This window comes from Talpa europaea, assembly GCF_964194135.1.
Source record: "Talpa europaea genome assembly, chromosome: 13".
NCBI lineage: Eukaryota > Metazoa > Chordata > Mammalia > Eulipotyphla > Talpidae > Talpa > Talpa europaea.
In genome coordinates this window covers 34,490,515-34,505,251 of record NC_140080.1, presented here as the reverse complement: position 1 = coordinate 34,505,251, position 14,737 = coordinate 34,490,515, and the positions used below count along the sequence as shown (strand labels likewise).

Here is a 14,737-nt window from a genome sequence, read left to right as displayed (position 1 = left end):
ATAGCTGGAACTTTTTAGTGCAACAAGTGGTTTTTAGAGGAGTCTCAAAGACAAGATGAGTAAGAGCAAAGATGATGCTCCTCACGAATTAGAGAGCCAGTTTATCTTACGCCTACCTCCGGAATATGCCTCCACGGTGAGGCGGGCAGTACAATCTGGCCATGTCAACCTGAAAGATAGACTGACAATTGAGTTACACCCTGATGGACGTCATGGAATTGTCAGAGTTGACCGGGTGCCATTGGCTTCAAAATTGGTAGATCTGCCGTGTGTTATGGAAAGTTTGAAAACCATTGATAAAAAAACTTTTTACAAGACTGCTGATATTTGTCAGATGCTTGTGTCCACAGTTGATGGTGATCTCTATCCTCCTGTGGAGGAACCAGTTGCTACTACTGATCCTAAAGCAAGCAAGAAAAAAGATAAGGACAAAGAGAAAAAGTTTATATGGAATCATGGAATCACTCTGCCTCTAAAAAATGTAAGAAAGAGAAGATTTCGGAAGACAGCAAAGAAGAAGTATATTGAATCTCCAGATGTGGAAAAAGAAGTAAAACGTTTACTGAGTACAGATGCTGAAGCGGTCAGTACTCGTTGGGAAATAATTGCTGAAGATGAAACAAAAGAAACAGAAAATCAGGGCCTTGATATCTCTTCTCCTGGGATGTCTGGTCACAGACAGGGCCATGACTCATTAGAACATGATGAGCTTCGGGAGATATTCAATGACCTCAGCAGTAGCAGTGATGATGAAGATGAGACACAGCATCAAGATGAAGAAGATATAAACATCATCGACACTGAGGAAGATCTGGAAAGACAGCTACAGGACAAGTTAAATGAATCAGATGAGCAGCACCAAGAAAATGAGGGAACCAATCAGTTGGTTATGGGAATTCAGAAACAGATTGATAACATGAAAGGCAAGCTCCAAGAGACCCAGGACAGAGCAAAACGACAGGAGGATCTAATCATGAAAGTGGAAAATCTGGCTCTCAAGAACCGATTTCAGGCTGTGCTGGATGAACTCAAACAAAAGGAAGACCGGGAGAAGGAGCAACTTAGTTCTTTGCAAGAAGAGCTGGAATCACTCCTAGAGAAGTGAGGAGAGCTTTGAAACATAATCATTCCTTAATCTGGTCAGTATTGAAAGAAAAATCTGGACTTCATTACTTGGACTAATGATATACCTTTGCAGTGGTTCCCATTTTCTCTGCTGCTTTCTATTCAGTTTGTCTTATAGGCAAATATAAATGTGAACGTCTATCTTATTTTTTTCTCAGTACCACTTTGCCAGGTACTTATCTTGTAGAAGTAGGATTGTGTGATGAGTGATTGTAGGAAAGTTGCAGGAGTAGTGGAATGGGCAGTTCAAACTTAATAATCATGGACTTTAATAAACAGCTGGACTTTGCTGTTTCTTCATCTTCTAGAAGCAGTGAAGTTAGTTTAGATGTTTTTCTCTGCAGGAGCTATTTTTTCAGTTACTCAGAGCAATTCTCAAGTAGAGTTGCAAAGAAATTCATAAAACTTTTTTTTAACAATAAAAGCAACTAATTTTCACCTCGTATGTGTCTTCTTCTTTTAAGGGTTGTGTGTCAGTTATTCTTATGAGGTGGTTTTTGTTGGGGTTTAATGACTGAGCCATTTGATTTTATAAGAAGCAGTTATGGGGCCTCCCCGGTGGCGCAGCGGTTGAGCGCTGGGTTGTGAAGCTGCCCGCGGCCTCTGTGGCGCCGGTTCGATCCCCGGCTGCTCCCCGGCCACAGGAGGAGGGTCCCACATGGCGCGCAGACCTCTCCTGCCGCCCGCTGCTCCCCTCAGCAGTGTACTTCGGTCCTTCTGCCTGCTCTGCTCCCCGCTCTGGCTCTGGTGAATTCTCTCACCCTCCCGCGCTTCTGACTGTACCCAGTGCATGTGTAAACAAAACAAACAAACAAATAAATAAATAAAAACATGCCTCTATTTAAAAAAAAAAAAAAAAAAAAGCAGTTATGTTGGACTTTAAGGAAAAAAGGAACACAGCAGGGGCAAAGAATTTGGGAAATGTCATCTTTGCATTATGTTAAGTTTCCAATTCAACGGCTCTATGTGGAGGTTAGGAAGCACTTGGTACAAATTCTAAACTACCCAAATTTTTGTGCATGATGGATATTTTTAATTGTATAAAAAGTACTATAATCACTTTAAAATAGTAGAAACAATAAAGGAAGGCTATCAAGTACTATGCAGTGAATCATTCCATTCCTTTGGGTTATTGTATTTCTAAATATTTGCAACTTAATTTCTGCAACTATTTAATAATATTCTGAGAGCTGAGGTGTTTTGTCCATGCCAGGTTATCAAAATTGTTCATAAAGGAAATCAGTACTATGGTCTGATATTTTAAAATTTTTTTTTTTTTAACATTTTTTTTTTTTTTATAGAGGCATGTTTTTTTTTTATTTATTTTGTTTGTTTGTTTGTTTGTTTTGTTTATACATGCACTGGGTACAGTCAGAAGCACGGGAGGGTGAGAGAATTCACCAGAGCCAGAGTGGGGAGCAGAGCAGGCAGAAGGACTGAAGTACACTGCTGAGGGGAGCAGCGGGCGGCAGGAGAGGTCTGCGCACCATGTGGGACCCTCCTCCGATGGCCGGGGAGCAGCCGGGGATCAAACCAGCGCCGCAGAGGCCGGGGGCAGCTTCGCAACCCAGCGCTCAACCGCTGCGCCACCGGGGAGGCCCTTAAAATTTCTTAAACATAATATTCATATTATTAAATAGCCTAATTGAATAGCTCACATTTGAGCTATTTTTGAAAAACCAGTGACCAAACTTGGAACATTTTGCATTTCTGACATTAGTTTATAAAGAAAAGCTTTGGTTTGAAATTATTAATCTCATGGAGCAAATACTTAAAGCTTATTTTAATTTTGTATTTGACTGGAAATATCAGTGGTGAAATAGTAAGCAAAACTGTCCAGACATCTCAAGTCTACAGTCATACTGATATTTGAAGACCTCACAGACTAATTTTATTTTTTCACATCTGAACCTTTATTTTTTTTTTTGTACCAAAATGTACGTATCATTTAAATATCCCAATATAGAATATGTAGACTTAAGTGAAGTTTCTCAATATCCAGCCTTTGGATTATTTCTTAAGGTTTGCATGTAATAAGAGTCAAATTTTGTAATATATTAGGTATGTGACATATTCTGGTTTAAGATGCTTTGTATTTTACTACACTTAAAGGATGTAACACCTGAAAAGCTTCCACTATATTTGGCTTTACAGTGGATGATTGTCAATATATTTTTTATGAAGATGGCAACACCAGTGATTACTGAGTTCTATCAGTAATGGGAAAGATAGAATAAGAAAATGGCCTAGTGATTTCATTACTCTCATATCTATTTAAGGGTTCTGCTGATTCTGATACTTTTAACCTCTAAACCTAATCTCTTCTGAGCTCCACATTTAGTATATTCAGCTCTGTATTGGAAACACTTGATTCTAGCACATCTCAACCCTGAATGTTCAAAATGAAATTCATTGTTTCTTTTCCTTGTAGTCTTACTCATGGGCAATAGCTTCCATCTGTGCACACACACATTTTATCATGTAGTTTGACTCAGCCTCCAAAGGTATTGTTATAAGTAAGACACTTGATTATGTCACCCCCATGCTAAAACCTTTAATGATAGATCCTTGCTTTGAGGAGTATTTATAGTTCTTAAAAAGACATGATTATGGGCCTCCCCGGTGGCGCAGCGGTTGAGCGCTGGGTTGCGAAGCTGCCCGCAGCCTCTGCAGCGCCGGTTCCATCCCCAGCTGCTCCCCGGCCACCAGAGGAGGGTCCCACATGGTGCGCAGACCTCTCCTGCCACCCGCTGCTCCCCTCAGCAGTGTACTTCGGTCCCTCTGCCTGCTCTGCTCCCCCCTCTGGCTCTGGTGAATTCTCTCACCCTCCCACACTTCTGACTGTACCCAGTGCTTGTATAAATAAATAAATAAAATAAAATAAATCTTAAAAAAAAAAGACATGATTATGAGTTCCATTTACTTAATAGTCTAGTCTCACTGTGTTCAATCCATATAAATTTACATTTTTTACAAGGAGTTTATAACTCTTCATCTCTTGAGCTCTTGAACCTATTAACAACCTTTTTACTCCACCTAGGAAACTCTTCGTTTTTGTTTGACCTAGTCCTACTTAACCCTCAGTTCTCAGCCTAAGTATCAGCCAAGACTTTCTTGATTTCCAGATTAAAGAATGCTGTTGCTCCTTTGCCTGGACTCTGTTCTTTCAAATATTTATTGCGCCAAACAGTATCAGACACTGGATATAAAGTACAGAACTAAATACTTAAGTATTGAATTTCATGTACTCTATAATGGTATGCTGGGATAAATACTCTGTTATGCATTTATCATACTAGTGTAAATTATTTATGTTCATAACCTCTAGGTAGGTTAGTTACGTAAACTTAAGAATAGAAAAGAGATAAAATCTCAAGATTGAGAGATGAAGTGTGTAGGTTTGTATCCTACAACAGTAATTTTACTAGTTGTATAGTCTTGAGAAAGAACTTAATCTGTTTGCCTCAGTTTTCTCATCTCTAAAGTTGAGATACTACCTACTTCATAGGCCATTGAGTTATTAACTGTTGGTTTTTGAGTTGATCCATACAAAGGACTTGAACAATGCTAACACAGAGTAAATTAATAATAAAAGCAAAATATTTTGCCTATTCACTAGGGGCTGAACATAATAGGAGTAAATATTTAAAGAGTTATCAAAATGATAAGTAAATAAACAACTTTTAATGTGATTAACTGATTTCAAATTAAGTCTAAATTAAAGCTTATAAATTACAACAGAAAGAAAGCTTAAAATATATTAGCACAAAACAAAGGACTCAGTGTACTATTACAGCTTTATTACTGGTTTTAAAAAACTTGATTCAGGGCCCTTCCTGATGGTGTAGGGGTTAAAGTCTCAGTGCTATCAAGCTATTGCCAGCCTGTTATAGATACCATTTCAAACTTCATCACTAAAAAATACATGGGATTCTTCCTTATCAGCATTCATAAATTATTGCTTATTTTCATGACATAGATGTTTTTTCTTCATTCCCCTATTGCTGGCCACGCAGGTGTATTTTTTTTTTTTTTTTTTTTTACATTTACTGTTACACAGAATGCTGCAATAAACATTCATGTCTCCATGGTAGTCATTTTGATTTTTATCTGTAAATTAGGTAAGTTGGATCTTGTAGCCCATCTCAGATGTCATAAGCCTGATATTCGGATTCAGAGAGCAAATGTTTATTGGTGAAAATTTAGATAAATTATGACAGTTCATGTCTTTGAAGGACTGTGTACTCTTTTATTTCTTATTGCCCAGTCAGAATTCTCTGAAAATAGAGACTCATAAGACTGCTCACCACACAGCAGCCATACTGGCCGCCTTTTCTGTCTGCAGCCGCTCTTTCTGTGGGTGAGAAAGAAGATCTGCAGTTCTTTTCCCCTGGAATGGTCTTCAGAGATTCTTATGGCTAGATATTTGTAATTCAGGCCTCAGCTCAATCCTCACTTTCTCAGGTAACTTTCTCTGTCCATTCCATTCAATTTTATGGCACTTGACTTCTTAGTACTATTAGTACAACTATGACTTGATTTTTATTCTCTACTATGAGTACAACTATGACAATTTAATGACGGTTTAGATCATTTCCCTCATGATTCTTGGTCTTAAGGAAAATGTAACATTCTCCAGAATAGCTTTAATAGAAATAGGACATTTACATTTCTCTTTAGTTACAGATATGTGGGCTCCTCCAGATCTGAAAGTAGCACTGTTTCATGTCTGGTGGTCAGAGTGAGATGATGAAAGAATTAATTGTTCTTCATTTTCTAAATTGTTCTATAAGATCAGGACTACAGAGATCTCTCTTTTTGTTCTAATTTTCACAGAAATAAGCCTTGTTTTCCAGGTTGTAGTTTGCAGGGAATGGATTTCCATACCAGAGTTTCAAGTATTCTTGAACTGGAATCTCATGCCAGGTAATGAGCATTCTTTTTTTTTTTTTTTTTTTAAAGATTTAATTTATTTAGGGCCTCCCTGGTGGTGCAAGGGGTTAAGCACCACACTATGAAGAAATCCACAGCCTCTGCAGCACGAGTTCGATCCCCTGCCAGCCAGAGAGGAACCAACATGGTGAAGCAGAACTCTCCTGTCTCGCCTGCTGCTCCCCTCAGCAGTGTATTTCAGTCCGTCTGCCTGTTCTGCTCCCCACTTTGTCTCTGGTGAATCCTCTCATCTCCCCCTCCCCGCATCTCTGGCCTGTGCCCCAGCTCTTGTATGCATAAATAAATAAATCTTAAAAAAAAAGATTTATTTATTTATGCATACAAGAATTGGGGTGCAGGCCCGAGGGGTGGGGGTGGTGGTGGTGGTATGGTAAGAGGATTCATCAGAGATAGAGTGGGGAGCAGAATAGGCGGAACCACTGAAATACACTGCTGAGGGGAGCAGCAGGCGAGACAGGAGAGGTCTGCTGCACCAGGTGGGTTAGCTTCCTGACTGGGGATCAAACTCAGGCCACAGTGGCTGGCGATAGCTTGATAGCACCAAGACTTTAACCCCTGAGCCACGAGGGAGGCCTACGTAATAAATATTCTTAGATTGTAAGAGATGTTTACTTCTATAAGAAAACATGTGACCCAGATACCTAGAATTTCAGTAACTGCTTGGTAAAGTTTCAATGGATTTTGAGCAATTATACAAATTTTAAAAGATCTTGGGTTTTCTTTCCATATATATCCTCGTAATTTGTGTTGCCATTGCATAGGGCCCCATTCTCTAACCTTCACATATGCAGGCTGTCCTGAGACAGCGCTGTCCTGAAGTCCCCATTACTCATGAGGAAGATTTGTTTCATTTCAGGTGCGTGTAAAGAAGAAAGCTCAACAGAACAAGCCCACTGCAGGGGCAGTGTCACAACTCGGCCATTTTCAGAGCATTCTGAAACTTCCTCCTTCCAGTTCTTTTTCCTGTAATAGCCTGTATCTTGACTTCCATTGTTAGCAGGTATATAGTTAATATAGCTTGTTTGTCAAAACATCCTGTTCTTTCTCTTGCCTGGGATGTTAATAGTATCTATATTTCATCTTGTAAACAACCAAAGGTTGTCTCTTGCTCCTTGGTAGATGAACAGAATAAATTTTGGCCCTAATTTCAGAGAAAATTGAAACCAAAGCAATCCAGTCCAACACTGATTTGGAAGGTGTGTACATCTACTGGGTAACTGTACCTCTCACATACTTTACACTCTTTTCTGTTCTCACAAAATTTGTTCAACTGGCCCCACACTTTTTTTTTTTTTTATCCATGGAGGAAATTCTCATGTCTGTATCTTTTTATACCATCTTAATTCTATTTTTTCTTATGCATCTAGGAAAACATGTTCCTAGACAGAAAAACAACTTCATGGATGTTCCTACAACAAAGATACCTTCCCCTCTACATTTCCTGGATTTAATTCAGTTTCCTATTTATCCTCAATGCCTGTGTTCCAGGTCATGTGATTCCTGCAAGTGATCCTCCCATGGAAAATCTTGTCTTCCACAGTCCACAGTCTTCACTTAGATTTTTTCCCCCTTTAATTCTCATAGGTACAGTGGCAGCTAGCCTCCAAGATTGCTCCTATTGATTCTTAGTGCCCTGCTAATGGTATAGGATTATCCTGAGTAACAATGAGATGTTGCAGAAATGATGTTTGAATTCCAAGCTAGATCACAAAAGACTTGAGACTTTTGTCTTGCTTTTTGGAGCACTAGTTCTGAGAGAAATAAATCACTCCCCACCAGAACACACCAGCAGTCATGAAGGAAGACCAATTGATGATGAACTGAGGCCTCCTGCCAACAACCAACAGAATTTGCCAGTCTTGTAATTAAGCCATCTTGGAGTCATTCTCCAATGTTAATCAAGCCCAGATGACATCTTGACTAACCCCATAAGAGACCTCTAGGTCAGAGATACACAGCTAAGTAACTCCTGAATTCATGACTCACAGAAACAGATCTAAGTACATGCTATTACACCACTTCATTTTTTGGTAATTTTTTTATGCAACAGTAGAAAACCAATACAGATTTCTGGTACCCAGAAGAGAGGTGCTTCCATTAAAAATTTGAAATACAGCTTTGAAATCGGTCTTTAAGATTGAGGGACTTGGGTCTCCCTGGTGGCACAAGGGATTAAGCACCGCACTATGAGGCAATCCTCGTCTTCTGCAGCACAAGTTAGATCCCCAGCCGGCCAGGGAGAAACCCACATTGCGAGGCAAACCTTTCCTGTCTTGCCCGCTGCTCCCCTCTGCAGTGTATTTCAGTCAATCTGCCTGTTCTGTTTCACACTCTGTCTCTGGTGGATCCTCTCACTCCTCCGCATCTCTGGCATGTACCCCAGCTCTTGTATGCATAAATGAATAAATCTTCAAAAAAAAATTGAGAGACCTCTCTCTCTGGAATTTCAGACTCAAGGAAACTTTATTTTTTATGTCATTACATTTCTGGGTGATTTGTAGTATGTGAAGCTAGAACTAATACATAATGACCATTTAAAGAAGTAGTTCAGGGCCTCCCTGGTGGCACAAGTGGTTAAGACACAGCACTATGAAGCTATCCACAGCCACTGCAGCATGAGTTCCATCCCTGGCCAGGGAGGTGACCCACATTGTGCAGCAGACCTCTCCTGACTTGCCAACTGCTCCCCTCAGCAGTGTATTTCAGTCAATCTGCCTATTCTGCTCCCCACTCTGTCTCTGGTGAATCCTTTCATATACACCTCCACCTCTGGCCTGTACCCCAGTTCTTGTATGCATAAGTAAATAAATCTCTTTTTTAAAAGATTATTTATTTATACAAGCACTGGGTACAGTCAGAAGTGCGGGAGGGTGAGAGAATTCACCAGAGCCAGAGCGGGGAACAGAAGAGGCAGACTGACAAAATACACTGCTGAGGGGAGCAGCGGGCGTGGCAGGAGAGGTCTGTCATGCCATGTGGGACCCTTGCCGGTGGTCGGGGATTGAACCGGCGCTGCAGAGGCTATGGGCAGCTTTTGCAGCCCTGCGCTCAACCGCTGCACCACCAGGGGAGGCCCCCATAAGTAAATAAATCTTTAAAAAAAAAGTTCAATTGGAAGAGTAGATGGATTGGGTAGATGGAGAGTCCGCTCTTCAACTCTTAAGTTCAAGATCTGATATTTGATGTTAGTAACAATTGGAAAAATCTGGTTTTTTTTTTTGATCAGAGAGACAGAGTGAAGAAAGCAGTGGGGCTGGAAACAGGATTCATTAAAATCTGTTCAGAGCAAATGGACATCCAGGATCCCTGTCCTGCCCTAGGAAGGAACATGATTTTTCCTTCCCTAACATACATATGGAAAGTTTCTTTTCTGGGTAAATTGATCTCAAGGCGCTGGAACTCAGAGAAACAGGCATAGTTGAAAACTGGGGGGGGGGCGGGGGGTAGGGGGGGTATAGTATCTAACAAGGGAATTATATGAAAGTCCATATGCTTTACTGCAGAAATGTCACCTCCCCTCTCTTGGATCTCATTATCAGGGTTATGTGTTCTCCCTTCTCCCCCACTCCCCCCACCCCAGATAAGATTGGAAGATTATTCTCTGAAGAAACCATGTGATTCTGGAGAAAAGAAATTCAAATACTGAAAAGGCCAGGACACCACTACAGCAAAGTCTACCTGCTGACAAACTCCTGTGCACGATCTGCTTTTTTGTGCCTCACTTTTATTTTTTTTTTTAACATTTATTTATGCATACAAGAGCTGGGGCACAGGCCAGAGGGGGGAGGGGGATGGTGTGAGAGGATTCACTAGAGACAGAATAGGGAACAGAACAGGCAGACTGACTGAAATACACTGCTGAGGGGAGCAGCAGGTGAGATAGGAGAAGTCTGCTGCGCTATGTGGGCTGCTCCCTGGCTGGCTGCAGGATCGAACTCATGCTGCAGAGGCTGCGGATTCTTCATAGTGTGGTGCTTAACCCCTTGCGCCACCAGGGAGGTCCTCTGTGCCTCCCTTTTATTTATTTATTTATTTTATTTTATTTTTAAAGATTTATTTATTTATTATTTATACAAGCACTGGGTACAGTCAGAAGCGCGGGGGGGTGAGAGAATTCACCAAAGCCGGAGCAGGGAGCAGACCAGGCAGAAGGACCGAAGTACACTGCTGAGGGAAGCAGTGGGCGGCTTTAGTCTGGAGTGGGGGTGGGGTCCACAAAGCCTGTATGGGATTAGCTCAGGACGTCATTTCCCCCTAACATGTGCGCCATGTGGGACCCTCCTCCGGTGGCCGGGGAGCAGCCGGGACTTGAACCAGCTCTGCAGAGGCTGCGGGCAGCTTCGCAACCCAGCGCTCTACCGCTGCGCCACCGGGAAGGCCCTGTGCCTCCCTTTTAAATACTTATTGACAGACATTCAGACAAGGAAGCCTTCTAAATGAAAGCATTATCTCAGCACACTTTATGTCCCTTTCCCCATTCTGCCTTCACCCCAGAAGTGAAATACCAACTAGACCTTAGGATATAAACCTTTAGGAGAACTGTTCCACTGCCGGAATTATGTGCATCCTCACTAGTGTCCAAACCCGCCAAATTTTGGCCAGCTGTCATTTATATCCTGAAAATTCTGCTGCGGCTGCTGCATAAAGCTTGGTGGCCCCTCAGTGGGAAACTTAGTAAACATAAAGCGCTGGAGCCACAGCGTTTTTCTATCAAGGTTCTTGCGATATATAAATATTTGTTTCCCAAGCAGGTTGTAAAATGTGTTTCTTACATCTGGACATGTGGAGGACTGCGTCTCACCAGCTCCCAGGGCTCCAGCTACAGATTTTGGGCCATGTTGTGGGCCACGAAATAGCCGTTCTTCAGCGCCGCAGGCCCACAGCAGCAATAGCCCATCTCCAGCCTCCCTCCGCGCCCCCTGGAGAATGAAGCGCTGGACCTGGAGAGACGGGGCGCGGCTGGCACCTCTGCAGGGCCCCAGGCCCGGCCGGACATGGTTAGTGTTTGCTCGTTAAAAGGACTCACCAATTATCATGGAAAACCCCCTACGTAGTTTGTCTTCCCCATTTAAAATCTCTACTTCTGTACATTGACCTTTTGTCTCTGGGGTCGACCTACTGGGAATATCTATTTTGTTTTGCTAGTTAGAAATGGGAGAAGGGGGTCTGACCGAATGGTAGAGCTTTTCTCTCTCCTCAGAGTGAACCGTGGCGCCCAGAGGCGGGGCCATAGCTGGAAGAATTTATTGAACAGCTTTCCATTGCTGTCTCATAATCCATTCAAAGTGCTGATTTAGTGTGCATCCCTCGGGCCGGGCGTTGGTTATGGCGGGGCCGGGCTAGGCGCGGGGAGGCGTCTGTGGGCGATTCGGCGCCAGGAAACCCGGCGTCGCCGGGCGCTGCCCGCGCAGGAGAGGGGCGCACGGGAGAGGGGCGCGCGCGAGGTCGCCCGCCAGGAGTTAATCTCAGAGCGCGGGGAGGGCGGCCCGCGGCCTGGCGTCTGGTTTACCGGCTTCTCCCTTCGGAGGGTGAGAGCCGAAACTAGGCGGCGGGACGTGAGACCCGAGTCCTAGGCTCCAGAAGTAACTTTCCACAGAGACCAGCAGAGAGTGAGCGAATATGAAGTCCAATCCTGCCATCCAAGCCACCATCGACCTCACCGCGGGGGCCCTCGGGGGTATAGTGTGTGTCCTGACCGGGCAGCCTTTCGACACAATGAAAGTGAAGATGCAGACGTTCCCCCGCCTGTACAAGGGCCTCATGGAGTGCTTCCTGAAGACTTACTTCCAAGTGGGCGTGCGGGGCTTCTACAGGGGGACCGGCCCTGCGCTGGTGGCCTACATCGCCGAGAACTCGGTCCTTTTCATGTGCTACGGTTTCTGCCAACAATTTGTGAAAGGAGTTGTTGGACTGGACAAGCGGGCAAAGCTGAGTGACCTACAGACTGCAACCGCTGGGTCTTTTGCCTCTGCATTTGCTTCCCTGACACTGTGCCCCACCGAGCTTGTGAAGTGTCGGCTACAAACCATGAGAGAAATGGAGATGTCAGGGAAGATAAGAAAAAGTCAACACACAGTTTGGTCCGTCGTGAAGAGTATTCTTAGAAATGATGGCCCTTTGGGTTTCTACCAGGGACTCTCCAGCACTCTGCTGCAGGAAGTACCAGGGTATTTCTGCTTCTTTGGTGGCTATGAAATGAGCCGGTCTTTTTTTGCTTCAGGAAGATCAAAAGATGAACTAGGCCCTGCCCATTTGATGTTAAGTGGTGGATTTGCTGGAGTTTGCCTTTGGCTTGTCGTATTCCCAGTGGATTGTATCAAATCCAGAATTCAGGTTCTTTCCATGTCTGGAAAACAGGCAGGATTTACTGGAACTCTTTTAAGTATTGCAAAAACTGAAGGAATCGCGGTCTTATATTCTGGACTGAGCGCTACTATGATTAGAGCCATCCCTGCCAATGGGTCACTAATTTTGGCCTATGAATATAGCAGGAAGATGATGATGAACCAGTTTGAAGCTGAAGTGTCTTGGTGAACCTGGATCTAAGTACACATCTCTTTAGTACTGTTGTTTATCTCTTCTCCCCTAAGTCTAAACCTTTATGTAAGAACCTCTATTTTACATGACATAATTTTTGCATATAATGGTATTGAAATAAAAATTGCTGCTCTTGTGCTGGGTGGGTTATACAGAGTGAGTGGGTGGTCCTCTGCCTAAACTGAAGGCTAAATACAGTTATATCAGGGCTTTTGTATAAAACTGTACATTTACATGTAGTTTGGCTGGCAATGTGAAAGAGACAAGTTTGGTTCCTGGTTAATCTATCACCAGGAGAATATAATTAACAATGTTTCATGAAGATGTTTATAGATGATTGCTTATCTACTCAAGATAAAAGGGCTCTTAAAAACTACAAAATATGTGTACTGTACTAGGCAATTTAAGTGCTACAGAGGTTTTTGGGTGGTGTTGGAAAATCAGAATACCCTACTAAGATTTTTAAGAGGAGAATATACCTGTATATTTGGTATGGTGTCCATATTCTTGAATTAAAGTTTTGGAGTAGGCATGCTGAACTTTCCCAAGAGGCTCTAGACTCTTAAAATTGTACCTTTTGTTTTCAAGGAGGGATCATATTCCATGCTCTGTTAAATGGGGCACAGAGCATCAAGTAGCAACTGCTGTCATCTGTACTTAACTTCTTCTCTCCCAAAGAGCTTCCTTCCTTTCTGCTAAGCTTTAGTTTGAGGTAAGGGGTTGAGAGGTTAGGGCTATGCAGCTATGCTCTGATGAAGACCCACATAGCTGACAACAGTCCTTAGCTTGCAGTCTCTGGGTCCTGGTTGGGGTAGTGTTCCAGGGGGCTGGTTCTGTTGGCCCATTTAGGGGTTGTTGATCCATTCTGAATCATTCTCTGCCTCCACCAATCAGAACCCTTCCAGTGAACAGAGTGGCAAAAGCTAAGAGCAGCTTTTGTTCCCTGTTTGGTGAACAAGTGGCAGTACTTGTGGATGAAGTTCTTTTTTCTCATGCAGAACTAGACAGAACTTAGTGATTGCATTCCAGTGAGTAATGTTAGGGCCACCCCTCCCTGAGGTTTACCTCATAGTCCATAACTCCTTGCCATGCCTTTATAGTGTTGGATCCATATAAATTTGGTACTGGCCATCAATGAATTTTAATGATGACTTTATAAAGCAATGAAACATAAGAAAAGTAATTTTATTAAATCATACCATATATGTATATATGCACTGACAAAAAACTTCAATACCAAGAAACCATAGTTCATCTGATCCCCACAGACTGGGTGATGAGCACCTGTTCTTTGGCCATTAAGAAGTTGATTCTTATCACCACTAGAGAAAGCCTCATCACTCCTTGCTGCTACAAGATCAGTGGAATCTCTCTCAGTAAGAAGAGTTCTTAAAAGCTTGTAAAACTGAAGGCAAACAGGCTACCAATTTTAATAATAGTTACATAGAATGTGTGCCTGTACTATCATCAGATTGTAAACTTTGTATTAAATCTCCAGTTTCCTTTGGCTTTTGCCATCAGTGAAGCCTCTGCAGTAACTGTAGCCATAAAACAGAAGCCAGGGGATCAAGGGAATCAAGATGTTGACAAGTAGGGGCTGCAGCAGACATCTGGGGAGAGATGCTCAGTGTTCTGCCTGGAGTGCTCGAGAGCTATGGCTGGTCTTTCCATTTGCTTTTTTGTTAAAAAAAAAAAAAAACTCCTTTTCTACTTTATTTTAAAGCTATGTTATATATTCCATCCTTAAATGGTTCAGTAGTTACTTAGTGGGATTTCATCTAAGCAGGTCTAGATTAAGGCAGAATAGAGAACAGGACTGACTTCCTGCCTTGTATCATTTACAACACACTACATTGAGCTCTGGGTATTCAGTCATTAATGAGGTCTGATTTCTGTTCTCCAGGATCTACAGGTCTAGATGTTTATTTTACAATTAGAAAAGTGATATTCTAGAATAAAGCTTAGAACACACACACACTCACACACACCATTATGGATGTGTATATAAAACCAGTTGTGGAATCTCAAAATTTAAGGAATGATGTCTGTACAGTATGACAACTGAGGAAAGAACTCTAAAACCAGAATAACTATGAAAATAGACTCATTCAGGCTCATGGGG

General features: G+C 42.4%; 2 protein-coding genes across 2 annotated transcripts; both read left to right on the top strand.

The window, feature by feature from the left end:
- On the top strand, positions 1 to 1,105 carry TAF7 (TATA-box binding protein associated factor 7; the record flags this gene model as incomplete). Its single annotated transcript, XM_084251719.1, has 1 exon — positions 1 to 1,105. Exon 1 carries the CDS (start codon positions 56 to 58, stop codon positions 1,103 to 1,105), a length of 1,050 nt encoding a protein of 349 aa, XP_084107845.1. The 5' UTR covers positions 1 to 55.
- Positions 1,106 to 11,697: 10,592 nt separating this feature from the next.
- On the top strand, positions 11,698 to 12,612 carry LOC311183279 (mitochondrial ornithine transporter 2-like; the record flags this gene model as incomplete). The annotated part of the gene is made up of 1 exon (XM_084252633.1): positions 11,698 to 12,612. One exon carries the CDS (start codon positions 11,698 to 11,700, stop codon positions 12,610 to 12,612), a length of 915 nt encoding a protein of 304 aa, XP_084108759.1.
- Positions 12,613 to 14,737: the final 2,125 nt, after the last annotated feature.